We start from the raw sequence: 25,227 nt of genomic DNA, 5'->3' as shown, positions 1-25,227 counted from the left end.
TGATCCTGGAGGTCACACAGAGCTGTTCAAGCCACGAAATGGCCCTAAGAAGACTACAGAGGGACTGAAGACCCTTTGTCTGGTAGGAGGGTGCTCTGGCCGGCCCTGGGAAAAGGGCCGTCCAGCAGCCAAGCTGTTTTCTGTTCCGGGGAGAGGCAGGCCGCCCTCCTTGGGCCTCGCCGCCCCCCTTCCCCAAGTGTTAGTTGCTGACCCTGAGTTTGTAGCTGCTGGCTCCAGAAGGGCAAAATATTTTCCTTCTCCTGGGCTTTGGGGCTTGGAAGTTGGTTTCATTGACCAAATAAGGGAAGGGGGAGAATCCAGACAGCCTCCTGGTGCTTTGCCAGGCCTGTGGAAGGACATGAGCTGGATGGGACACGGGTGGTGGGGCAAGGGGCTGCCAGCAGCCGAGGGACCAGGGGAGGCAGGAGGGGCCCGTCTGTGAGCAACTTCCTTGTGAAGAAAGTGCCTGAAGAATGCTTAGCTTGGGGAAAGGGGGGCTCCATGGGAGGGGGCATCCTTGGAATGCATGTGCTCTCAAAATTCAAACATGTGGGATTGTCCCCTGAAACTGACAGGAAAGCACAGGTCTACCTAGTACCACCTCAGCGTGCAGGTGGGGCTGGGCAGGGGCCACTGTGAAGGGTCAGACCGGCACATGCCGTGCACCCGGTGGCTACCAGCTGCGGCTGTCAGAAACTAGCTGGAAATGTGCTGCAAGAGGTGGCTGGCTGAGCCGGCTCCGGAGACTCCGGAGACTCAGCTGGATCAAAGCAAAAGCTGCTCTCGCCCAGCGTCCTGGCCCCACATTGGCCAACGCCGTGACCCCATGGGCAGGAGCCCACAGGCAGGACAGGAGCACAGCAGCAGCACACGCCAAGGCCTGGCTCCGGTTTGCTTGCACCGGCGGACTTGACTCAAGCCACTTTGCACACTCGGGCTTACCAATGCCCCGGGGCTTCCCACGCCAGGGCTTTGCGCTCCTCTCGCTCCCAGGCCAGGCCGGCCAGCCCACCATGTATGGTCCAGGTCCATCCATCGAAGGAACCCAGTGACACCTGTAACGTGTGAACACAGAAGGCCAGGGCCAAGAGAGTGGAAGATAATCTAGCAGCCCGGCGTGCCAAACCGAGACGAGGCACGCGCGCTGTCCCCGCCGCCAGGTGTGTCTGGAGGGCGCAGGGGCGGCGGCCGGGCCAGCTGCCTCGGGCTGGGCGTTCCCTGCAGCGCCCGGTCCCGGCGCCCCCCCCCCCCCGCGCCCCATCCCGGCGCCTCCCTGTCGCGGGGCTCCTCGCGCGCCCGGACGAGGCGGGCCAAAGGCGGGCTTCGGGCGGGGCGGGGCTGGGGCTGCCCGCCCCTCCGCCCGCCCCGGGAGCGCCCTTCCCGGCCTGCCGCCAGCTCGGCGCGGGGCGTCCGGACAGCCAGGCGGTGCGGTGCAGCGCGGCGCGGCCGTCGCTCGCTCGGGGCTTCGCGATGGGCAGCAGCGCCGTGAACCTGGAGAAGCACTCGCTGGCGCTGCTGGCCGCCAAGGGCGACGTGGTGAGCGGGCGAGCGGCGGCCAGCTGGTGAGCGGGGCAGGCGGGGGCGCGCGGGGCAAGGGCCCCCTCCCCGGGCTGGTAAGGGGCCCGGCGGCATCACGTCGGGGGGGGGGCGGGTGTCGTGCCCTGCTCTCCTCTCCCTCCCCCCTCCGACCCACACGCCCCCTCCCGCCCCAGGGCAGCTTCCCTCCCCCACCTGGTTCCCTCCAAATGTTTACGACTTCAAAGCCCATCGGCGCCAGCCAACATGGCCAATGGCAAGGAGTGCTGGGAGCTGTAGTCTAAAACATCCTGGGGTGGGGCAACGTTGGGGAAGGCTGCCCTCGGGCCAGCCTGACCTGTCGAAGCAGGGCGTCCCGTCCCGCGACTCCCCCCAGGCCACCCCACCCCCCGTGGCCCGGGACTCTTCTTCAGGCTCGTCCGCTGAACGGAGCCTCCGCCAGCCAGACACGGGGAGCCTTCCGGGACGGGACCCAGCCGCCTCCCCAGCGGAGGCCGGCGCCACTTGGCGGGGGGGGGGGCGCCTCTCTGGTGGAGGTCTGAGGGCCAGTGCGGCGGCTCATGACAGCAGGGCTCCTGGGGGGTGGGGAGCGCTGGGATCGAGACCCTGCCCTCTCCTGCAAGGGGGGAAGGGAAGCCAGCCCAGTACCTCCTTGGCCCAGGACAGCTGGAGCCCCCCCGCCCGAAGGAGGAGCCTGGGGTCCTGCCAGAATGTCGGGGTTCAGTCTACTGGGAAATGGAAGATTCCCTCCCCCCCCCCCCCCCGCCATCCCACTCCCCGGTTGCTGCCTTCCGCACCTGGCTTCCCTGAAGCTGTGTGTGTGTGTGGGGGGGTGCTACTTTGAGCAGGAAAGGCGCTCTCCTGTGCTCCCTGCTGGGCTGCTTTCCAGGTGTGCTTGTCTTTTAAACATCCAACCCCAAAGCCTCGGAGAGAGATGTGGGGAGCTGTCCCCCCGCCCCTTCTCCCTAGTGAATGCTAAGTGAGGGGTAGTGGGGAGAAATCTGGGTTAGGAATAGGGTCCCCAGGTCCAGGCGGCCCAGGCCAGTTTGGACAGCATACGGTGGGTCGCTGGTGTACCTCGCGGGGTGGGCCCTCCAGGGCTAGGGGGCTCTTGTGACCCCCCAGGACCCGCACTCCCACCCCACCCTTGTCTGTTTGTGGCAGCATCATGAATCGAGGGGGTGGGGGCTGGCTCCAGCCCCCCCCAGAGGTGCCCGGACCCCCTCTGCATTCAGTCCTGGGGGATTCCCTGGCCCAACTCCTGCCCTCCTGGGCCTTCCCCTTGGAGAGGGAGGAGAACCCAGGCCTCGCTCCCCCCCCCCCCCGCCCTTGGCCCACACTGTTTTGGACAAATGTCAGCTCCTCTTTGTCACCACTTAATCCCCGTGGCCACCTGCACTTGCCGGCTGTTAACCCTTCCCATCCTGGGCAGCTCTTGCCTAATCCTGCCTTCCAACCACCTTCCTGGAGCAGATCTGGCTGCATCAGCAGCGATGGGGGGGGAGGGGCTGTTGTGGGAGGACGAGCAGCGCACAGGTTATGAAACGCGGGTGGATTTTGGACTTATTTTCCAACCTGCGGAAACCCAAAGAACTGGAGGGGGAGTGGGGAGGGCACCTGGGCCAGGCCGGGCAGCAGCCAGGAAGAGAGGAGACAAGGTGGTTTCTGCCACCGGAGCAAAGCTGGCTTCCTCCAGCACAGGGTGAGCAACTGGTGGCCCTCCAGGCGTTTTGGCCTACAACCAGCACTGGTGCCAGACTATTTTGCGCCCTAGGCAAATCAAACTACTTCCCCCACACCAAATTGCGCGGAAGTCCAAACGTCCAAACGTGGGCGCCGAGTGGAGAGCTGAGACTGGCTCACTTCGATTTGGGACCGAGCCGTCTGGAATTCACCGGGACTTACTTCCGTGCGAACGCTACCCACTATGCAGCCTGGCGTCCCGATCACCTCCGCACGTTTACTCGGGGGAGTAAGGCTTCCGAATAAGGAGGCACAGGCGGATCGGGCCGCACTGGTGCCTCCCGGTGCAAAGCTTTCTCGGATGCAAGTCCCGTTGATCCACACGCGCAGGATCGGGAAGCAGGAGAGTTTGCCTTGCGCGGAGTCCACAAGTCCCTAGCTTTCCTGGGGGAAGGGAGAGGGAGTCCCGCTTGCCCTCCTGCCTGGACATCGCGGCCTGTTTGAGGAGAGAGGCGAGGCGACCCAGTCCTCGGGAGTAAGGCAGAGGCTGGCTTGGGCCAGGGTCGAGCTCGCCACGTGCTTTTGCTTCTTCTTCTGGCGGCAGCGGCCTCCCGGCTCTGGGGGGCGTCTTCCGGGCGGCTAGAGTGGCTCTGGGAGGGCGGCTTCCGGGCGGAAGTCTGATTGTGGAGCCCCACCCCCACCCCAGTGTCCCTGGCTTCGCTTCGGCTGGGCGGGCACGGGGCCCAGCTCACAGCCAACAGCGCGCGTGAGTGCTGCGCGGCACCTGGCGCCACTTAGCTTGGCGCTCTAGGCGGCTGCCTGAGTGGCCTCTTTGGTAGCACCGGCCCTGCCTACAACTCCCACATTCCCTGATCATTGGCTCTGCTGGCTGGGGCTGGTGGGAATTATAGGCCGAAGACGCCTGGAGGACCGCTAGGTGCCCATCCTCAGACACGGGGAGGGGAACTAGCTTTGCCAGCCCTGTTTCCTCAGGCACGCTGCCCCCCCCCCCCCGAGCCTTGCCAGTGCCCAGAGTCTGTGGAAGCAGAGCCCAGGAGTGGGGCCTGCAGGCGGTGGGTTTGCTCCCGAGCCACCGTCCCTTCCAGGTGGGACCCCGACCCAGACCTGCTGAGCTGCCCAGGGGGGGGTGGGGGGCGGGGGGGGGGCTCTGGAAGCGGCTCCCTCTGCTCTGCCTGGGGGAGGAGGCGATCCATGTCCACGGGTGCCTCCCTTCCCCTCAGGGGCCGAGGCAAGGGCGTGGCTGTTCTTTGGGAGGAGGGACGGTTCCTCCGTGGGAAGCCTCCGTCCTTGACGAGGGCTCTTGGCTCCCCACCCGGTTGGGCCGGAGGCTTTTAGGAGACGAGCCAGGAGACGGCGCGAGGGAGAATGCTTTCCCGCCACCTTTATATCCGAACTGGGAGGGGGGCAAAGGCTCCTGGCGGGGGTTCTGAAGAAGCGCCTCTGGAAGGGTCCCGAGGAAGACCGGCCTCTCTGTTGCGCAGGAAGAGTCTGCTGGACGGGAGGCAGCCGCACGCTGCCTGGGCTTGGGCTAAAGGTTCGCCTTTTGCCCTTGTCTGGAAGACAAAATGCCCCCCTCCCCTGCCTGATGCTGCAGCGCAGAGATGCCTGTTGCTCAAGCTGGAGGGGGGCATTTGCTGGCGATCAGCCGAGACCCCTGCCATGGTCTCCCCGGCCAGAATGCTAAAAGAGTGCCAAAATGCTCCCCCCTATGCTGAATTTGCGCAGGGTTCCCCCCCCAACTTGTTTGCAGCGCCAGAGCTCAAGGAAGAGGGTGCTCCCGAGCCTGCCCTGAATGCCTTTCTCTCCTGAGTTGCCCCTTCATGAGTGTGCTGAGGGAAAGCCTGAGCCAGCTGCTCTTCCCTCTGCAGGGAGTGGGCTGGGGGAGGGTGGGCGGGCTGCATGCCCCTCAGGGCGGGGGGCTTCCTTTGGCCACCGCCATTGGAAGCCGCCTTTTGCTCCAGCCTTTGCCCTGGGGTGATGTCAGCAGAGGCCGGAGGAGCGGGGGCGTGGGGGTGTGGGGAGGCCAGGGGCCGCAGGAGATGGGGAGCCCTGGCCTAGCCTCCCAGAAAAGAAAGCCGGCTTTGGGATGGAGGCCCAGCCCCTTTGCAGCAGGGCAGCTGCAAGACCCTTCTCCTCCCTCCTGGCTCTGTGTGCGCCCCCCCACGGCTCAGATGCAGAAGCCGCTGATCTGGGGGGCAGCATCCACAGAGCTCCCCGGCACTGGCTGCAGTGTTGCGGGGTGGGTGGGTCTGTGGCGCGGCCTCTGGAGCAGTGAGCGGTGTGGGGCTGGCCTCAGCCACGGGGCTTCGGGGCGTGGGCCCTTCCTCAGAGCCTGTCCTGGAGTGCTTTGCCCCCCCCGCCTCATTTCAGCAGAGGAGCCCCCCCCCCGCTCCCGGTGCTGCGTGCTGTGTGGCTGAGCCCAGACATGGCTTGGTGGTGTGCGTGCTGCCACATGTGTGTGTAACAGGATCCTGGGGAGACAAAGAAAGAGGCGGGGTGGGGTGGGATTGGCTTCCCCAGGAGGAGGGAAAGGAGCCGAGCGCTCTTTCATCCGTCGCCAGCTCCATCCAGCACCTCACCCTGGAGGAGAAGCTGTGCCCGGGAGCTGCGGATGCAGCATGGTTTGGGGGCCAATGGGGCAGGAGGGCCCATGTGCGCGGCCTCGGTCCGGGGGAACCCGTGAGCGGCTGGGAATTGCTGCCGTGCAGAGAGAGAGACGTTTGCCCTGGGGACGTCCTCCCGAGTTTCCCCAGGCGTGGGGGCTTTGGGGCTCCTTCGTGCATCCGCAGGCCCCATTGTCCTGGGCTGGAGGCCCTTCCGCTCATTCAGCTGTGAGGCAGAGGGACTGTTCTGTGCGCCTGCCTTGGACTGCTGGAGCACCAGCTTGAGAGGAGGCAGCGGGGGGGGGGGGGGTTTGCTGGCACAAGCCCCTCTCCTGCAGGAGCACCCCCTCTCTCTCTGAAGGGGCTCTGGGGGAGCTGTAGGGCCAGGGAGAAGGCTTGGCCAAGGCGGAAGAGCTGCCTGCGCTGGATCCACCTAGCCCAGGGTCTTGTTTCCAACAGGGGTCAGCAAGAAACTCACCTGGGATGCACAATAGCAGGGCAGGCGGGTGACGGGACTCTTCCCATTCTGAAACCCGAGCAGTGGCTGGGATTGGTCTTCCAAGGTAGACCACCTCAGATCCTGGAGGCTCCACTTACCTACCCTGGCTAAGAGCCATTGATTGGCCATCTCCTCATTCCATTTGAGTGAAGAATGCTTTTGAAAAGGCAGCGATGCTGGCAGCTGTTACAAGATCCCCCAGCAACAAATTCCAAACTTTAATGACGTGTTGTGTGAAAAAGGACTTCCTTTTGTTGGTCTTAAACCAGACGGATAATCCGGATGCCTCGTGTTTTGAGAGGCAGAGGCAGAGGCTCTCCTCTCCCTGCCCAGTGCTTGTGATGTTGCAGCCCCCTGCCGTGCCCCCCCCCAACTGCCTGTTTCCTAAGCTGAGCTCACACGCCGCTTGCACTCCCACAGGCGTGGCTGAAGGCATTTGGGTGCCTCCCTCTTGCTGCTGCTGCGCCAGGTCAGCTGCTTTGGGTGGGGGGTCTTCTGCCTCCAGCTCTCCCACCCTGACGGGCACCCACCACCCCTGCCGGATGCCCCCTCCCCCGCAGTGGGAGCAGGCGTGGCCAAAGTGCCCGAGACAGGAAGGTCTCTTGGGGAAGAGGCAGGAAGGACCTGGTGGGACCGAGACAGCCGGCTTGGCAGTGGACCTGTACTGGGGTTGGGGTCAGGAGGGTGAGGCTGCCGGAGCCAGGCTGTGCCCTGGAGCACCCCCACCCCCGGGAGGAGGCTGCAGCGGGACTGCCCAGGAGTGGCACCCCAGTTCTCATTCTTGTGGATGCTGAAGGGCCCTGGGCTTGGGATGGGCCCCAAGGGATAAAGGGCAGTCTTCCAGAAGCCTCAGAAAAGCTGGTGTGTGCCCCACAGTGAGGCCCGCACCCAGGGCAGCTGACGGGAGCTCAAAGAAGCCCCGAGGCACCATGGGACTTGCAAGCCCCTGTCCTCAGCACCTGACGCCCCCCCCCCTTGTCTCCCCCACCAGGGCCCTCTTTGCCTACGAAAAGTCCCACGAACTCAAGCTCCTGGACTCCGGAGGTGAGACGCCCGTGGCCCCCTGCCTCGCGCTGGCTCTGTCACGCTCCGGCCTGCCTTGTCTGGGCAGGAGAGATGGGACACGCAGCCCGAGGGACTTGCCCACGGCCTCCCAAGGAGCCCTCAGCAGAGCGGAGTCTGGGCATCTTGGGGCGAAGAGACACCGGCAGCGGCCTTCTTCCGGGCCAGACCTGCACTGAGGGCTCTCCAGGGTCTGAGGCACGGAGGGGTCTTCCCGGTCCCTGCCAGGACTGGACCCAGCATCTTTTCACAATGCCAAGTGGGAGGCCTGGCCCTTCCCCCTTCCTGGCCTCTGTCTGTGTGGGGGCCCCTGGCTCTCCTAAGTCCCCTCTTGGCCCTGGAGCTGGACTTGGCTGGGTTGCCTCCGGCAGCGACCGTGGCAAAGGGAAGGCCTCAGGGCCTGTGCTGCGTTTGGCTGGTTGGAGGAGGGTCGGGGGGGAGTTGATGTGGCACGGTGCGAGTCCCCACCCCCTCGTCCTCTCAACCCTTCTCCTTCTCCAGCTGGGGGCCCAGAGGAACTGGCCAAGCGATTCCTGAGCAGCAGCATCATGTACGGCTTGTGCCGCCTGCCGGACGCCACTCTGGGGCAGCAGCGCATTGTCCTCATCCATTGGGTGAGTGGTGTGCGAGCGCGCCTGGGCGTGTGCAGCAGGGTGGGGTGGGGGTCAGATGCCCCAAGGGGCAGGAGGCAGCCATTTGCCCCTCCTGCCCTGTGGGGCAGCTCTGGCCACGCAAGCAGCGTGGCTGCCAAGACTCTGGTTCACTCTTCCACGAGGGTGACCTGAGCAACCCATCCAGGGCGTGGGTGGGTGTTCTGTGGCTGGTGGGGAGGAGCAGTCCCACAGACCACCCCAGCCACAACCCCAAAGCAGAGAAAAGGCCCCCTGGAGCTGCAGTCGGGTGAATCAGAGCTCAAGGGGGGGGGTCCCATTGGGCTTTCTTCCCCCCGACCCCCCGCAGGAATCCTGTGCCCCACAATACATGGCCCCAAAGCTGGATGTCATGCCAGAAGCTCTGCGCCCAGCTCAGTTGAGTGTGAAAGGCCTGCTCACGAGGAAACCGCAGGGCCACATCTGAGCCTGGCTGGGCCTCCTCTTTTCATAGAATCATAGAATAGCAGAGTTGGAAGGGGCCTGCAAGGCCATCGAGTCCAACCCCCTGCTCAATGCAGGAATCCCTTAAAGGGATTCCCTTAAAGCATCCCTGACAGAGGGTTCTTCAGCTGCCTCTTGAAGGCCTCTGGTGTGGGAGAGCCCACCACCTCCCTAGGTAATGTGCTGAAAATGCTGAAAATGTGCTCAAAAAATGCTCAAAATGTGCTGATGTGCCCCCCCCCCCGAGCCTTCGGGAGGAGGTGGGTGAGACGTGAAGTGATGACTAAGCTCTCTCTTTGGCGCAAGGTGGGTGAGGCTGTCCCGGAGCAGCGCCGGCAAGCCTGTGCCAGCCACCTGCCAGCCATCCGGGCCTTTTTCAAGGTGAGTTCCCTGCCCAAGGACTGGCTGGGCCTCTGGGCGGGTGCTGGGGGAAGTGGGGCTGGCCTGTGCCCCCACCCCACCCCTCTGCTGGACTTCCTGGGTCCCCTTGGGCTCCTGCCCCAGGGCGCTGAGCCGGCTCAGGAGACTTCTTGCTCTTGTGCCGTCTGGCCCCTCAGGCCACTGGAGGGGATAGGGGAACGCTGGCCACTCTGGCAATGGTTCTCAGTGGGGCTGGGAGCAGCTGCCTGGCCCTCCTCTCTCCCTGCCCTGCCCCATGGCAAGGACTACCCCCACCACTGTGCCCCCTCCAGCCCTGGCATCCCTAGAGAGTAGCACCCACTCCTGCGCCTCAGCTCTCTGCACAGCAGCAGCAGCAGCAGCAGGCCTGAGAACCGGATGTCTGCGTTCCTCCTGCCCCCCCTCCCCGGCAGCCAGAGGGAAACCAGCTGCAGCCTGCTGTCTCCCAAGAGCGGATGCATTCCAGGCATCTGGGCCAGGAATGCTGGATCAGGGAGTGGCGGGTGGGAGCCGCTTTCTCAGAGGTGGCCCCCTCCCTCCTCCACAGCAACCTGGCAACCACCAGGGCGGGGTGGAGATTGGAGGAGCAGAGGGATTTGGAGCGAGTGGGGGGTGGCTGGGTTCCCCCCCCCCCAGGGTTCCCCCTCTCACTCAGGTCTCTGCAGGCTCTTTGAAAGCCTTCCGGGGTGGGGGTGGGGTGGGGAGCAGGCCGGAGGGCCGGGGCCGAGAGCCTGAGACCTGTTGTGTAGTAGGGAGGGCAGCGTCTCACCTTCGCCTTCCCTCTGCAGGAAGCCCACCTGGTGGTGAAGGTTGGCCGGGCTGAGGAGGTGACCCAGGATGGACTGAGGCGCATGGTGTCCCTGGTTGCTCCCCCAGGAGGCACGGTCAGCCAGAAAGTGCCGCTTGGCGAACCCCAGGAGCTGGTGGTAAGAGCGGCCAGCAGTAAGTCTGTATGCACCAGTTGCTGGGGAACATGGGTGGGAGGGTGCTGTGGCACCGTGCCCTGCTTGTGGGTTCCTGGTCGATGGCTGGTTGGCCACTGTGAGCAGCGTGCTGGGCTAGACAGACCCTGGGTCTGAGCCAGCCTCAGGGCTCTGCTGACGGTCTTATGGATGCGGGCAGGAGGCACCCCAGGGGGCGCTGGGAAGCAACCGACGGCATCCCAAAGCCACGTCAAGTGAGGACAGAGCCCCCTCCACGTGGCAAGCGTGGGGCACTCCTGGGCCCATTTGGAGAGGTGGCTTTGAACGGAGCTTGTGCAGAGCTGCTCTTCCTGGCCACCCCCCCTCCACCTTTGACGGGCGCTTTCCCCCTCCCCCTCCCCCTCCCCCTCCCCCTCAGGGCACCAACTACAAGAAGACCAACCCCGCCCTGGAGATCCTCCACACCAAGAGGAGCTCCTTTTGGGAGCAGGCTGAGGTGAGGCGGTGTGCACAGGCATTGGGTGGGTGGGGGGCACCGCTTGGAGGAAGGAAGCAGCGGAGCCCCCCAGGCCTTGGGAGCTGCCCAGGCAGGCCACACGGGGGCTGGGAATGGTCCGTGGGTGGGCAGCCAAGGTGGTGCTGTGCCAAGCGGAAGAGACTCTTGTGTTGTTTGTGTGTGGGGGGGGGGGGTTGGGACCCATCCTGTCCTGCTCTGTACACCCCTCCTAGAGGGAAGAGGAGGAGCGGCGCCAGGAGGAGCGGCGGCGTGCCCAGGAGGAGCGGCGGCACTGGGAGCGCCAGCGCATGGAGGAGGAGCGGCGGGAGGCAGCCGAGAGGGAACGGCGGGTGCAGGCGAAGGAGCAGCTCATCCAGGAGCAGCGGTGAGCACCTCCCTCCCTCCCCCCTCCCATGGCAGAGGGAGATCTGGCGGGATGGGAGGGGGTTGGTGCCCCCCTCCAAGGGCACTGAGGCCCACAGGTGTTTGCACGCTCTGTTCTCCCTCTGTGCTGCCCCCGCCTGCGTCCTCAGGCCCCTGGTAGCTTTTCCCCTGGCCCAGGACTGCTCCTAAATGCCAGGTCAGCCCACCCCGAGACGGCGCTCACCCACGACGCAGTCCTGGATGGGGAGGCCAGCGTGGCCTGCCTTACGGCGACCTGGTGGGATGGCCTGGCTGGAGCGGACTTGAGCCAGCCCTGCCCTTGGCTGCTTGGTGAAGCACAGCGGAGATTGGAGGGCCGGGTGGGGGAAACGGCGTGCGTGGAATACCGTTGTCACAGTCAGACCATTTCCTCGTAAGGGTTGGACTTCCAGGGCCTGCCTTTCCCTGTGGCGGGGGCACCCACTGGAATGGTCCAGGAGAGTGATGGAATCCAGTGGATTCCTGAATGCTCCTGGGTGGCAGGGGAGAGCTGGTGATTGTGCTAATGCCCTGGTCTTGCTGTGGAATGGCAAGATGCCGTGGGATAATTCCACCCCCGCCACGCGTCACTCTCCACTAGCACATCTCTAAAGGCCCTGCAAAGACCCCAGCCCCAATCAGCCAGCGATGTGAAAACCCAGAAACCCCCCCCCCCCCCCGGAATGCTAGAGAGAATCACCAGCCCCTTCTCTCCCCTCCTGCCCCAGTCACTTCAACTTCTCCCCACAGGAAGCAGCAGGCTCGGCTGGAGGCCGAGGAGCGCAGGTGCGAAGAGGCCCGATGGGTGAGTCGCTCCCTCGGATCGCATCCACAGCCCTTCCCTAAGCCTGGGAGCAGGGCAGACAGAGGGCCAGTGGCTGAGCCCACAGCAGTTCCTGTGGCTGAGCAGCTGGTGGGGGTGGGAGAAAGCGTGGCCTTTCCCACAGAGGAGTGAAGGACCCGGACGGAGAAGACAGCTCCACCTTTGGGATTTACCAACCTTACCAGCAGGCAGGCAGGCATCCCACAGGTGACCATTTTCTTAAGAATGGGCCGGGAGATGCTTCTCCTGTGGAATGTGCACCTGCCGTATAGCTGCAGGGCAGCGGAGTCCTCGGCTCCCTGATTTCCCGTCTCTCCCCTCCTCAGGAGCAGCAGCAGCGAGAGCGGGCTCTCTCTGAGCAAAGGCCTCCAAGTTGCTCTGCAGAAAAGGCCACGGTGAGCGGAAGGGGCTGTGGGGGAGGTGGGGTGGGGGCCATCAGGGCCTGGTCCCCTTCTCCCACAGTGGAGCAAAAGGTGCAGCCCCACCCCTTCCCAGGATGCTCTGGCAGAGCAGTTGCAGGCAAGGCCCGAAGGGCCACCGTGGGGGGGATTCCCCCAAAGCACCGGCAGAAATGGGACGAGTCCCTACCCCGCATGGAGGCCAGCTCTCGGAGGGCTACGGAGAAAGGTGGGTGCAAAGAGCGTTGGGGGCTGCCTTCAGACCCTGCTTCCCTGGGGCCCGGCTGGCCACTTCCTCTGGGGCCGTGCAGCGCGCTGCTCCCCTCCGCCTTCCCCACTGGCCTTTGCTCTTCTCGCCGGCAGGAGGCGGCTGCCCTGGCTTCACAGCGCTCACGCAACCCACGGGACTTCTTCCAGCCCAGGGAACGGTCGGGGTCCACCAGCGGCGTCTCAGAACCGCCGTCTTCTGCAGGGGGCTGGCCAGGTGAGTGGGGGCCTCCCCAGGCCCGTGGCAGCCGCTGCATGTGCCCCCTCCCCCCCCGCTCTAGAGGGGCCTGGAAGTTGGTGGGATGCCAGCTCAAGCGTCCTGGTGAGCTCCACTGGGCAGAGCTCTCTGTCCTGGCCAAGAGCAACGTGTCTTATGGAGCCCGGGAGCCAGGGCCCCCTCACTGGGCCGTATCTGGGGAGGGGGCTCCTAGTCCTGGAAACAGAAGTGTTGGTGCGCCCTCTTCTCTTGCAAGGACCAGCCCGGAGGGGCCCTTCCTCTGCCCACAGAAGCCCCCTTCCCCACTGGCCCTCTAACACCTGGGCACCTTCACTGAACTTGTGAGGCGAGATGGAACCGAATTCGCTTTGGAAGGTCACGCAAATGGCATTGGAATTTCCGGTCTTTCTGTCCCCCAAATCTCCCATTCTCCCCCCCCCCCCCGCCACCCCAGCCTCCAGGAAACGTGAAAGACGGAGCACAATTGGGTTGTTTCTGGAGACGTTGCATCTTTGTTCTTTTCTCTCCCCACTCTGGATCAGGAACGCCGCGGCGGCCGTTCCTCCGCTACCAGCGCAGCCTCACGGAATCCGCCTACATCTTCCGCCGTCCAGATCCGGCCCCCGGGCCCCTGCCTGGCGACTTCCTGCCCTCGGCCTCCCCCCGCTCTCCGCCAGCAGCTCCCCTCCCCAGCCCCCGCCAGTCCAAGCCCCCGCCGGCCGTCAGCCCCAAGCCTGGGGCCGGACCCCGATCTCCTGCCCCAGTTCCAGAGGGAAGACCCCCCAGCCCCCTCTCATCCCCTGAGACCAGGGCCCCACTGCCTCCCACCCTGCTGGACAGGGCGGGGGCACCCCGGACCAGCCCCCAGCCCCCCGCCCATCCTCTAGCTGGGGCTGGCCTCCAGGCATCGCTAGCGCTCAGCCCTCCTGGAACTGGAGACGCCCCTCCCAATGGCTGTGCCGCAGGCACAGAGCCGGCCTCCTCTTCTGGCAGCCCTGCGGGCCCCTGCAGGGCAAGCGCCCTGCCTCAAGGCAGCCCTCCCCCCACAAGATCTCTTGCCCCAGCCCCCCTGGCCCAGCCCCCCTGCCTTGCCCACTCCCCTGAAGTAGGGCCTGCGCCCCCCAGTGACCCCCCTCACCCTGGCACTGCCCCCATCTCCTCTGCCTGCTCTCTGCTTACTGCCCCACATGAGGAAGCCCTGCCCCACACTGACTCCGTTGCCCCCTTCTCCTTCTGGAGCTCAGACAATCCAGGGGAGTCCAGCCTGGATGCTCCTTCACAGGAAGAGGATGCTGCAAGAGGTAGACTCCCCGCCCCCACCCCAAACACACATTGCATGTGGGAATCTGGAAACCTGTATTGGGGCAATCCACCCCCCCTCCTCCATCACCACAGCCCCTCCCCAGCTCCTGTCCCTCAGAGGGGTCTGTGGCTGCAATGGCTGTGCAGGGGGAGGGGTCTGCCATTCATTGGGGGGGGGAGCGTGCGCCTGCGTTGCCTGCAAAGGGTGCCGCACGGGATGGGGGGACGGGACTCTGTTCCTTCTGGAAATCTTGGGAGCCCGAGAGGCCACAGGGAAGCTTCCTGGGGGTGGAGAGGTGTGAAAGGCCTGAACCGGCATGCGGCTGGTTGAAGGCCCCCCTTCTTTTGGCCCAGGGTTGGGTGGCAAGGGCAGCCGTCAGGGCACAGCCGTCAGCAGCGCTGCCTCTCCCCTCCTCTCCCCCAGACCATGCACCAGGCCTAGCACCTGCTCCCAGCCCGGCTGAATCGAGCCCATATTCTGGACACAACGGGGTGGCTGCACTGGAAGAGGGGAGGGGCCGCCGAGTCCAAGAGCAGCTGGGCCCAGAAGGCCAGGTGACTGTCTGTCAAAGGGGGCTGGGGGGGAGGGAGCCTTGAGCGGGGCCCAGAGCTGCCTTTCTCAATGAGCCCTGGTTCCTTTCCCAGGCCGAGACCTCCGTGGATGCCAAACTCCCAGAAGCAGAGCGGAGCCACCCTGGAGCAGGTAGGTCCCCTTTTTCTCTCTGCTCCGCAGTTTTGCCCGGCCAGCAGCCAGGTGGGGAGGGGCCTCTGCCTCCCCCCTCCCTTGGTATCACAGCTCCCCCCGCTCTCTCCCTCTCCAGCTGAGCAGGCGCACAGTGGCAACCAGGCAACCGTGGTGGAGCACAGAGGAGATACTGGGGGCCCCTCCCTGCACCCAGCAGAGACAAGAGCGGCCTGACTCCAGCACTTGCAGCCCCCCCTCCCCACCCCACCGAGCTTCTACTTGGATGAGAAACACACACACACACCCCACTTCTGACCTGTACGCAGCAGCAGCAGCAGCAGCAGCAGCAGCAACTCACGGCCACCTCCAGGACCGGCTGCACACAGCCCTGCTCCCTCAATAAAGCAAGAGTGGGAATCCGCTGTTTGTGGGTTTCTGGGGCTGGGCCTGACCACTGAGAGCCGGGGAGGGGAGGCGGGCTGGGTGACGCCCCTTCCTCCCAGGAGGCGAGAGGAGACCACAAGGGAGAGCAGGAGCCCCCCCCCCCACTGGTCACTGCTTGTTTCCCCCTCGCACTGCCTTCCCCCAAAGCCTGGGGCCAGGGAGGAGGACTCTGCCCCAGGGCTCTCTGCCTTTGTTCAGCACCCACCACTGCCAGGCTGGGCACGTCCCCCTCCCCTGGCCCTCTTGGCCTGGTCCTCCTTGCCTTGGCAAGTGGCTACTGGCTGAGTGCTCCCTTCGGCTCGGCTTCCCACAGGGCCTGTGCCACGTGCGCTCAGCCCCACCCCACCCCCACAAACACTTCCAGGAGGGTCTTGGGGATCCCTCGGCCTTCCCGGGGTTTGGCAGCTGTGCTGCTCCTGACCCACGGTCCTAAGCTCTGAGCCAGGGCAGCCCCCTGCCCTCACCCCGGGGCTGCCTTGCAAGGAGCACCAAAAAACCCACAGATCTCTATGGAAGCAGGAGGGGGAGGAAGAATGGATGCTGGGGAAGCCCAAGAGCCTTCCAGCCCCTCCCACCCCACCCCACCCCACCCCTTCACCCCCAGCTTGAATTGACCAAGGAACTGTTAAATACATTTTAATGCAGGTTAAGGAGGCGGCGGCGAGGCACTCCAGCCTCTTGACACCGACAGACAAACTGGGGAGGAGGGGGCGCCCATGCCTGCCTGGAACCGCCACCCCCCCCCCGGCCTCCTGCATTGGCACGCATCCCTGAAGCTCAGGGCGATGGCGAGGAGAAGAGGGGCATGAGGAGAGGCTGTGAGGGCAGGCAACCAGGGCACCCCCCCCTTGTTCCGGGGATTCCCCGGCCTCCCAGGAAGGGTCCAGCCTGAGCTGCCGGCTTCTCTCGGGCGAGATTCGGAGAGGCCCCCGCCCTGCAGAGCAAAACATTTCCCAGTCCAAAACATTCCAGTTTCTCACCAAGGAAGGAAGGACGGACGGACGAACGGACGGAGAGGCTTTTCTCCTGAAGCAGTTATTCCAGGTCAGCCCCTGGGATCAAGGTGACGGGGCACAGGTCTCTGCCCCCCCAACTCACGACAAGGGCAGCGGTCTGAGACTCCAGGGGGCCCCCACCTCTGCAGGGGGGGCCTGGCCTTTCTGGAGGCAGAGTCGGGGCGGGGGGCAGGGCAGCTGCTCCTCGTCTGCAGCAGGAAGGGGGCTGGCCCCACGGCCATGGCTCAGTCACTGGTGCTCCAGTTGCCGACCAGCCCAGCCCGGCCCAGCCCAGCCTCCTTCTCAGACCTGGGACTGCAGCCACAAGCGAGGGTCAAACCTGGGCTGGGTGGGGGGCCGCGCAGGCCGCTCCAGCTCGGGAGTCGGGCTGCCGCTGCTGGAGGAGCGGGAGCTGGAGCGGGAGGGGCCGCGGGCCCTGGGGATGGGGCAGGGCAGCGGCGGGCGGTCCGAGCGTCCTTTGAGCACGCTGAGCTTGGCGTCTAGAGAGAGGGTGCGAGGCCGGCCCCAGGGCGGGCGCGGGGGGCAGGGGCTGGCGTTGGCGCTGCTGTCGCTGTCCGAAGCCACGCTGGCAGAGGAGCCCTCGAAGAGAGACAGCCACGCGGGGTGGCCCAGGCCCGAAACCCGCCGTGCCAGGATCTCCGTCACGGCCTCGATGTCATCCACAGGCTCAATAGCTGGAAAGGAGATGCGGGGGGGGGGGGGGCTGTTACCACACTACAGGCGTGCTCAGGGTGGGGCGGCCATAGTGGCCATGCCGGCCTGACCCAGACTGTCGTTGGGGCCTCTCGCTCCATCCACCCGTCCTGCCCTACGTCTGCCAGTCCTGCAGCCGAGCGCCCCCTTCCCACAGCCTGCACCACGGGTCTTCCCGAGGCCCTCGGAGGCTGCCTCGCTACGCCACGGCTCAGAGCGCTCGCAGCCCCACCCCACGCAACCGGCTCGCTGTCTCCCCCCCCAGCCTGCTCCCTGCCCGGGGGCTCGCCGGCCTCCTGTCCAGCTCCCGCCTCTGGGTGGGGTTACGTCACCTGTCACTGTAATAGGAGGACAGCAAAGCCCGAATCTCCGCAGAGACGGCGTTGTCCTGCAACAGGAGCCCCTCGCAGTTGGAGGGTGGGCCCCCAGGGCCGGGGAGAGCTGGGGGCCCAGGGTGGGCAGGGCGGAGAGGAAGAGACAGAAAAGGGAGACATGCAGAGAGAAAGCAGCGAGAGAGAGCAGAGAGTTACAGACACAAATATCAGGAGAGTGGAGGGAGGTGGGGGGGCAGGGCCCCATGGAAACCGGAGAGCAAGACAGACCCCCAGAGACAGGCAGTTGGGAGAAGGGGCAGAAAAGATGGGGAACCCTCTCGTCCCCCCCAGCCCCGGTTGCCCAAGGATGGCGCTTGGTTCAGGGGGTCTCCAGGGAAACCCGCCTCACCAGAGGGGGCTAAAGGTCTGGTTTGCTTCATAAGAACGACTGAAGAGCCCTGAGGCTGGATCAGGCCAAGGGCCCATCCAGTCCAGCATTCCGTTCACGCAGTGTCCAATCAGATGCCCACAGGAAGCCCATGAGCCGGACACGATGCAACAGCGCCCTGCCTCCTGCCCATGTTCCCCAGCATCTGGTGTACACAGGCTTGCTGCCGCTGATTCACCCCCCGCCCAGCCCAATGTCAGGCATCACAGGTGGGCGTTTTCTAGCATGGGGGCCAAGCCCCAGGTGGCTGGCATAAGCTCCCCTGGGGCCAGGACCTGCACCCACCCCCCTGCCCTGCTTGGGCACGTGCCCACCCTCCCCTTGCCCAGGCCGCAGGGGGGGGGGGAAACCGCACCAAGGAGCAGCCGCCGCCACAGCTTCAGGGCTGCGGGTGTGGAGGGCCCCCACCCGGCCTGCCCACGGCCCTGAGCCACAGCCGAGGCCTCCCCTCAATCGCTTACCCATCTCGTGGTACAAGGATCCCTGCCTGGGCAGCAGAGCCGGCGGGCGGCGGGGTGACGGCACCTCCACCTTCATGAGCTCATCACAGCAGTGCTTCCACTGGCCTGGAGGGAGGGAGGGAGGGAGAGAGGGAGGGAGGGAGAGAGGGATGCACAGTGAGCAGGGGATGGCAGCGCCCCCCCTTCCCCAATTTGCAGCCCGCACCTTCCCTGTGCTGGGTGCCTGGGCTGTCCTTCCCTCAGGGTGTGTGTGGAAAACAGTGAAGCGTCTTTGCGGCATTTTGACGGAGGAAGGAATGTTTGCCTTCCGGCTGCCACAAGACTTTCCGTCGGTTTTGCCCTCTAAGGGTGACTCCGCGTACCTGCAGTCTGGCTCCACCCCCCCTGCTGCCCCCCCTTCACAAGCCCGGCTCCGGGCAGGAATTCAGAACCACAGCACTGGGATGCACCGAGTGAGCCTCTGGGCCGCCCCTGCCGCAAGGCAAGAAGACCACCCTCTGCTCCCCCAACAGAGCCCCAGGCCCCCGGGAAACTGAGCAGGAGGCGTTTGAAGGCCCAGCCAAGCCCCACGTGGGAGTGGAGGAATTCCTCCCCTGCCCTTTGGTCCTGATGCCTAGGTAACCTGGTCCACTCCAGATGTTTTAGACTACACCCCCCATAATCCCCAGCCATTTGCCATGCTGGCTGGGCCTTATGGGAGTTGTAGTCTGGCACATCTAGAGGGCTCCAGTTGCCTCCCTTGGAAGGACACGTAACTGAGCAGGAAGGTTCACCAAGAAGCAGGGCTGGAAGAAGGGGCTGGACGGGCCCTGCCCTGAGAAGATGGGAGGGAGGGGTGGCAGCGCCCCCGCCCTCCTTGAGCCCCACATCCAGCCCGTGCAGCCTTGAGGCCAAGCCAGGCAAAAGCCTCCAGGGGTGAACTTGGGGTGGGATTAAGAGCAGCACAGTGGAAAAGACCCGCACTGGCTTGAGGGGGTGGGGGGGGCAGGAGAGGTGCTCTTGGACCACGCCATTCGCCACACGGCCACTTGGGTGGGGTCCCGCCCTGTGTTAATGAGCCCCTCCGGAAGCAGGCTGAGCTGAGAACGGGGGGGGGGGGATGGCTACCAAGAGGAAACAATGGGCCTGCAGAGAGAGGAGGGGGGCATTTGGATTTTCCTCCTCAAATTGGGATGTGACTTGGGCGCGGCCTACATTCATCCTTGAAGCACACTGGGTGGCTTGGCGGAGAAAAAATCCCCCCGCCTGCCCGCCCCCCGGCATCTAAGGCACCTCACAATGAACATGTGCAAGGAGGTGGAACGGCCCCAGGATGGCATCCGTGGGTCCCTCCCCCCTTCCCTGTGTTATCCTGGCACCAAGCCTGGAGGGGGGGGCGGGCAGGTGAGGCTGAGAGAACAGCTGGCCCATGGCCACCCAAGGAGCAACGATTTGAACCCGGGCCTTCCTGGTCCGAGCACAGCCCTTGAGTCACCCCCTCCCACCACCTGCGCACTCAGCCCCATCCGCCCGGGGTTTCTACAAATGAGCCAGTCCAGGAAATGCCTCCAGAGCAGCAGCAGCAGCAGCCCCTCTCCTGGGAGGGGCGCTAGGCGATGCCCCCAAAGTCCCCGTGGCAGGCCCCTGCCCCCACGCACAAACACCTGCTTGCCTGAGATGCCTCCCCACCCCCTGCCCCCCGCAATGCCCAGGCCCACCACTCACTCATGTCATAGAAGTGCTGCCAGAAGGCCTCCATCCAGCGCTGGGTCTCAGCTCGGGACTCGGCCAGCAGCGTGTGGGTCACTTCCTCGCCCCCGTAGCGGTTCGTCACAGACATGCTGTGCAAGCGATTCTTGGGGTCCTTCTCAGTGGCTCGGATGCGCGTCTCCTGCATGCAAAGAGGCCACAGGTCCAGGAACGCCCCGTGGGGGAGGGGCTGCGCAGCCCGCCCCACACAAGGAGAGAATGCGGGGAATCCCGGAGCTGGCCTCGGGGGCCTCCCGCGCTGGCCCACGGTGCCATGGCGACCCTCAACGCATCGCTCGCAGGGGCCGAGCCACCTCGCACACAGGCGCGGCACCCGAGCGTGGCCCATTCCGGCTCCTCCTCCTCCTCCTCCTCCTGCGCCCCCCATTGAGAGGGGGAAGCCACACCGCTCACAGGGCAGAATCTGACACAGCCAGATGCCCACAGCCACGCTCGGTGTGTACACGTGTGCAAAAATCTGCGCCTGGGGGAGGGATGGAGGGAGCGCCGTTGAAAAGGGCTCCTGAATACAGAAGGCCAAACAGGTGAAGGGCAGGACTGGGCTGCAGAACGGGGCCCGGTGGAGACCCAGCCAAGCCCTCGCGGGCGGCAAGTGACACTCAACCCAGGGCCGCAGACGGGGCGGGTGGCACAGCAGGGAAGCTGAGCGCCCCCGGAAGTGCCGCTTCCAGGCCTCCCACACCACCCGCCCGCCCACCCACCCACGTACCTTGTTGATGGCAATGGTGAGGGCCGGCTCCTCCTGCCCTTCCGCATCCTGGGAGTGCCGGTAGCAGAAGAGGTTGGAGCCACGCAGGAGGCAGAAGAGACGCACCCAGCCCGGGGGCTCCCCCTGCTGCACAGACCGGGGGGGGGGGGAGGTAAATGCCAGCATGGGACCAGCTTGCCAGGGGGGTTCCTGCTCTGCCCTCCCTGCCCGCCTCCCAGAACAAGTGCTTTTAGGCTGCGGATCAGGAGATGGGCGGGGGGCGTGGAGAGGCTCCAGCTTGCACCCAGCTCCCCGAAGTCCCCCCCATCCCACTCCCAGACTGGAGTGGAAGCGTCTGAGAGAGAGAGAGACTAGGCCTCCTGTCTGGTCATCAGGCAAGAACAAGGGTGGGCAACATGCAGGCCGCAGGCCACAGCCACGGCCCCCCGGGAGGCCCTCCTCTCCTCCCCCTTGCTGCTGCTTATTTTAGTTTTTCTCAGTGGGGGGGGGGGGGAATGGGGAAGTCATAGCTTGTCCTGGAAAACCAGCAGCAGACAGCTGTGGAGGCCGAGTGCGGATTACGTCCAGCGGGAAGATGAGCAACGTGGCCTCCATGCGAAGCTTCCACTGCTGGTGACAGAGGCTCTGGACACCCCACACTTCTGCAGCCTTTGGGAACCGGCAGGAGAGGGACAGCCTCCCCTCCCCCCATCCAAGACAATGCCCAGTGGTGACCGGGGACTTTACGGCCAGGGGCCCTGCTCCTCTACGGCCTCCTGCACGCTCCCCGCCCTTACCTGCACCTTCAGGAAGCCACACATCATCTGGTGGAGCAGGCAGTGGGGCTGGGCCGCCAGGCGGCAACAGATGCTGCCATAAAGGGGAAGCCAGAAGGCGCTCTCCTCTGGGGGGTGGGCAGAAGAAAGCAGGTGGGGGGTCAGCCAGACACGGAACGGAGCAGCAGCAGGTCAAGGGCAGGGACACGGGAGGCGGCCTGTCTCCCGGAGCAGACGGGCCAAGGGCCCCTTCAATTCCCCAAGCCCCAACGCCACCCCCCAAGTGTCTCTAGAGAGGTGTTTCATCTGGGGCCTTTGAGATCATCTCCTCCTCCTCCTCCTGCTCCTCCTCCTGCTGCTGCTGCTGCTGTTGGGCACGGCCACAACCTCCCCGGAGGAGAGCAAGGGGCTCATTTGCCCCATGGGCACAGGCCGTATTCACAGCCCCTTCAGCCCCCACCCCCCCAAAGCCTCTGTAGCAGGGCTACCGTTGCCAGTGACGACGAGGTCGTGGGTGCGGAAGGCGTCCTGGACATGTGCCAGCCGGAGGGTGGTGCACGCCAACAGCTGATACTTGGGCCCCCTGGAAGAGAGCAAAGGCAGGTCCAGGTGAGCCCCGAGGGGCAGGATGGGATGGGGTGGGTTGCGTGGGCCACAAGGGCAGGTTGACCAAGAGGCCCGATACTCACGCCACACTGGGGGCAGGCAGCAGCAGCGGGCTGCTCCCGCCGTTGCTCACGGGGCTGCCGGGGACCCCCCCATCCAGGGCAGCTCGCACCCGCTTCCCAGAGGTGCGCCCCAGAGAGCTGCTCAAGCGGCTGGCCAATTTCTTGGGGGTGTGGCCGAGCGTGGAGTCCTCCTCCAGGCCGGCGCTGTACAACTCCACTTTCAGCTCGAACTCTGGGCCGGCCTCCTTGCTGGGGAGAGAAAGAGGCGGCAGGCAACAGTGACGGACGCGCCAGGGCAGCCCGGCGTGGCCAAGACCCAGCAGAGGAAGCCCTCCCCCGCCATCTTGTTGCTCGGTGGGAATGACGAGGCACAGGATGCGAGCTGCGTGGGGCATGAGCAGGCAGCTCCCAGCGCTAATGACGCACTGCTCCCCCACAGTGAGCAAAAGCGGGAACGCCACGGGCGCGCCGGACTAGCAGAGGACAGGCAGGGCGAATCGGCTGTGCTGGCATCCCTCCACGCCCGTGGCCGTGGCCCTAGACTTTGGCCCGGCTTAAGAGGCCTGGTTTTGACGTAGGGAGCGGACCTGTCCAGCAGCTGAACCTATCACAGCTCAATCGACATTCTCTATGCCTTCGTAGCAGCCACCGTTCTCCTCATCCATGTTTGCAAAAAAGTGGCCCTTTAATTAGCGCTAAAACACTGTTCCCAAGGCAGAGACTGGGCAGGTGCTTCCAAACGCAATGCTCAACGGGGGCTGAGACTCACCAGGAAAGCACCAAGGGGCCCAGCTGGTCCTACGCTAAGGCCCTGCTTAAGAGCCGGTTGCAAGAGGCTGCTTTGCAGGCTTTTGGTTCAAGCCAAGCGGGCCGCGCACTCATCCCCTGCAGGCCCCATCCCTTGGGGGCCTCAGGCTTTCTCCGTGCCCTTTGCTGCCTCCCCTTCTTCCCTCTTCCCACACAAAACGGCCAATCCCACTTTAAAAGCCAAACTTTTGTAACATGAATAAATTAAGGGGCAGGGAGAACATTTCTGCCCACCGAAACATTTTTTCCAGCTTGGCTGTGGGGGATTTTCTGCAACAACAAAAAAGTGTGTGTGTGTGTGTGTGGCAGCGACTCACAAGAGGATCGTGTTCTCAAAGCAGATGTCGGTAAGCGTCCGGTCTACCAGCACCATCTCTGTGTCATAGATTTCTGTGCCAATCTGTAGCAGGCAGAACACTGCACAACGATGCAAGTCTGGGGAGGAAAGAGAAGGGTGTTTATTGCACCCACAAGCGGCACCTCTCGAGATCACCAAACCCTGCAGAGCGTGGCCATTCCCAGAGCTCCTTTGCAGCCGGGAATCACAACAGTCAGCTTTATTTGCACTCATGCCATAGATGCACGAGGAACTCTGGGATGCAAAGGCCGGTCTGGAAAGAACAAGGGGCCCGTCGGGGCCCTCCAGAGCTGTACAAATCCCTGGGGGAGAAAAAGCAAAGGCCGTACAGACGGAACATTACAGCAGGCAGCAGAGCAGGTTTTCCTCACAGGGGACAGGTCTCGACCAGCAACACATCAAACGCTGGTTCAGAAATCAGTCTTGCCCTTTTCCCTGTGTTTCAGGTGGGCTGTCCCCCTTTTTAAGTACCACGTGTATATTTATTCATTTAAACTTTCATTCACTCTTTTTTTCTTTCCTTTTTAAAAACACAAACAATGTAGAGAGAATTACAAAAGTGCTCTACAGTAGTGGAGGACAAGTATTGGCTTGTGACGTTACAAGCACTAGCCAATCAGTGCCATACATTCTCTGGCTTCCACTGCAAACTTACAGAATCAGGAGTTTCCCAAGCTCAGGCTTGGAAGCAGTTTGCTTGAAGGGGAGGCAGCAAGAGTGCACCTGGAGCAACCACACTGCTCAAATAACATTATATCCATCCCCATCCAGGCGTGTCATATGCAAAACAACTTGGAGGCAGGGGCTCGAATAAGACACACCACATGAGGGGCTACCACCAAGAAGAACATACCGCCCTTGTTCTTGAAATATTCGGTGTCCTTCCACATCAGGGGGATCCGGAGATCTGAAAAAGGAAGAGAGTTACAGGCCAGATCTGCACCAAGCAGGATGTGACACTTTGAAAACGCTTTGAAAACTGCATCTGGAGCGTGTGTCCTGGGCCCCAACAGTAGTCACTACTGTTATAAACCATTTTAAAGCAGTAGTGTAGAGCCTGCCAACGCCTGCCACCCTCTTACGTACACAATTAGCAGTGACCAAAACCTGACTTTTTTACCGATGCAATCCTAAGAATCATTCTACATACCCAGCCTATCTACTTCAAATGAATGAAAATTGGGGGAGGGGTATTTCGAAGATGAACATAAATGGAGCCCAACCCTCTAAATACCCTTTCCTTTCTGTACATGCACCTTCTCTTCTGACATATTCCAAGCATGCCTGGTCCAGACAGGAATATATAGCTCTTGCTTCCGGTTTTGCGCTATTATTTCAGCTCCAGCTGCTGTAGTCAATAAACTCAATATTAATGACCAGCCTTTGCTTTAAGAATACGCTTAGATCTTTGGGAGCCTTCAACAGCACTGGCAGGAACCCAGGCTGCAAACTGAACAAAGAGTGCAGAGGTGAAAAGGGAAATTGCTTTAAATCATGATCATAAACAACAGCTGGAGGAATTCACATCTGGGCCCTGGACGTTCCCAGGCATTGTATTTCCATTTCAAATAGGGTGACCACATGGAAAGGAGGACCGGGCTCCTGTATCTTTAACAGTTTATTGAAAAGGGAATTGCAGCAAGTTTCATTTGAATGCATGCAGCACCTGGTGAAATCCCCTCTGCATAACAGCAGTTGAAGCTGCAGGAGCCCTGCCCTCTCTTGTATGTGGTCACTCTAGTTATACCCCTGCAGCTTTGACTGGGAAATTCACCAGGCGTGCATGCATCAAATGACACCTGCTGAAATCCCCTTTTCTATATAGCTGTTAAAGATACAGGAGCCCTGTTTCCTTTCCATAGGGTCACCCTAATTTCAAATCACTCACACACCCTACCCTGCCTCCACCACTGCTAATTGCGACCCACTCTGGACAGAGATAGCCTCGCTACAGTTATCCATCCTCTGGTGACCTCATATTTGGATGACTCCAATGTACTATATGTGAGGTTGCCTTTGAAAGCAGCCCAAAAGCTTCAGGGGGCCAAAACAGGGCAGCTTGATCAGTGGTGGCGCCCGGTGGGATGCCCATCCCAGAAAGGCTTGCCTGGCACCTACATTGCACCAGGTGGAGACCTTTTATTTCCTGAGCCTGTGTGCTTTAGTGTGTTTTTAGAACTTCACACTGCTGTCTGCAAAAGCACCTTCCTTCATTAGATTTTAGACCTAGAAATGGGCCTGGATATGTTTCTCTCTCTAACACATGTATGCGCACATGTGTGCATGCACGCACGCACGCACACACACACACACACACACGGGATTTGAGCTGGGCAAGCATGTTCTACCTAGTGTCTGGTTTCACATGACACGTTAACCAATGGTGGGTTGTTTT

General features: G+C 63.3%; 3 protein-coding genes across 11 annotated transcripts in view; 1 reads left to right on the top strand and 2 right to left on the bottom strand.

Moving 5' to 3' along the window:
* LOC134404881 (retinol dehydrogenase 13-like) overlaps positions 1-25,227 on the bottom strand; it is a 143,493-nt gene that overhangs the window by 70,686 nt on the left and 47,580 nt on the right. The gene's annotated exons all lie outside the window — the stretch shown is intronic.
* On the top strand, positions 1,347-14,819 carry LOC134404868 (drebrin-like protein). Of its 4 annotated transcripts, none has more exons than XM_063135834.1 (14): positions 1,347-1,562; positions 7,334-7,386; positions 7,906-8,018; positions 8,805-8,879; positions 9,686-9,823; positions 10,239-10,316; positions 10,550-10,701; positions 11,469-11,523; positions 11,868-11,936; positions 12,303-12,423; positions 12,966-13,724; positions 14,150-14,280; positions 14,371-14,428; positions 14,547-14,819. In XM_063135834.1, the coding sequence occupies exons 1-14, from the start codon at positions 1,471-1,473 to the stop codon at positions 14,642-14,644; spliced, it is 1,992 nt and encodes a 663-aa protein (XP_062991904.1). In that variant the 5' UTR covers positions 1,347-1,470; the 3' UTR covers positions 14,645-14,819. The 4 variants fall into 4 exon arrangements, with proteins under 4 accessions (XP_062991904.1, XP_062991905.1, XP_062991903.1 ...); XM_063135835.1 differs by having other exon boundaries at positions 1,454-1,536; XM_063135832.1 differs by lacking the exon at positions 1,347-1,562 and adding an exon at positions 2,926-3,238.
* The window catches only part of RTKN (rhotekin), a 35,992-nt gene continuing 26,361 nt past the window's right edge, over positions 15,597-25,227 (bottom strand). For 4 of the 6 annotated variants that reach the window (XM_063135473.1, XM_063135475.1, XM_063135474.1 and 1 more), the window contains 9 exons: positions 23,686-23,739; positions 22,792-22,909; positions 21,689-21,916; positions 21,488-21,582; positions 21,021-21,127; positions 20,245-20,370; positions 19,491-19,656; positions 17,787-17,891; positions 15,597-16,544 (listed from right to left, as the gene is read on the bottom strand). In XM_063135473.1, coding sequence (XP_062991543.1) covers positions 16,153-16,544; positions 17,787-17,891; positions 19,491-19,656; positions 20,245-20,370; positions 21,021-21,127; positions 21,488-21,582; positions 21,689-21,916; positions 22,792-22,909; positions 23,686-23,739 — 1,391 coding nt within the window. In that variant the 3' untranslated portion in view covers positions 15,597-16,152. Of the gene's footprint in view, positions 16,545-16,891; positions 17,005-17,786; positions 17,892-19,490; positions 19,657-20,244; positions 20,371-21,020; positions 21,128-21,487; positions 21,583-21,688; positions 21,917-22,791; positions 22,910-23,685; positions 23,740-25,227 lie in introns of those variants that run through there. The other 2 variants (XM_063135477.1, XM_063135478.1) reach the window with 2 other exon arrangements.

Source organism: Elgaria multicarinata, chromosome 10, assembly GCF_023053635.1.
Source record: "Elgaria multicarinata webbii isolate HBS135686 ecotype San Diego chromosome 10, rElgMul1.1.pri, whole genome shotgun sequence".
Classification (NCBI taxonomy): domain Eukaryota; kingdom Metazoa; phylum Chordata; class Lepidosauria; order Squamata; family Anguidae; genus Elgaria; species Elgaria multicarinata.
The sequence above is the reverse complement of the archived record's forward strand: the minus strand, read 5'-3'. Positions and strand labels throughout refer to the sequence as shown.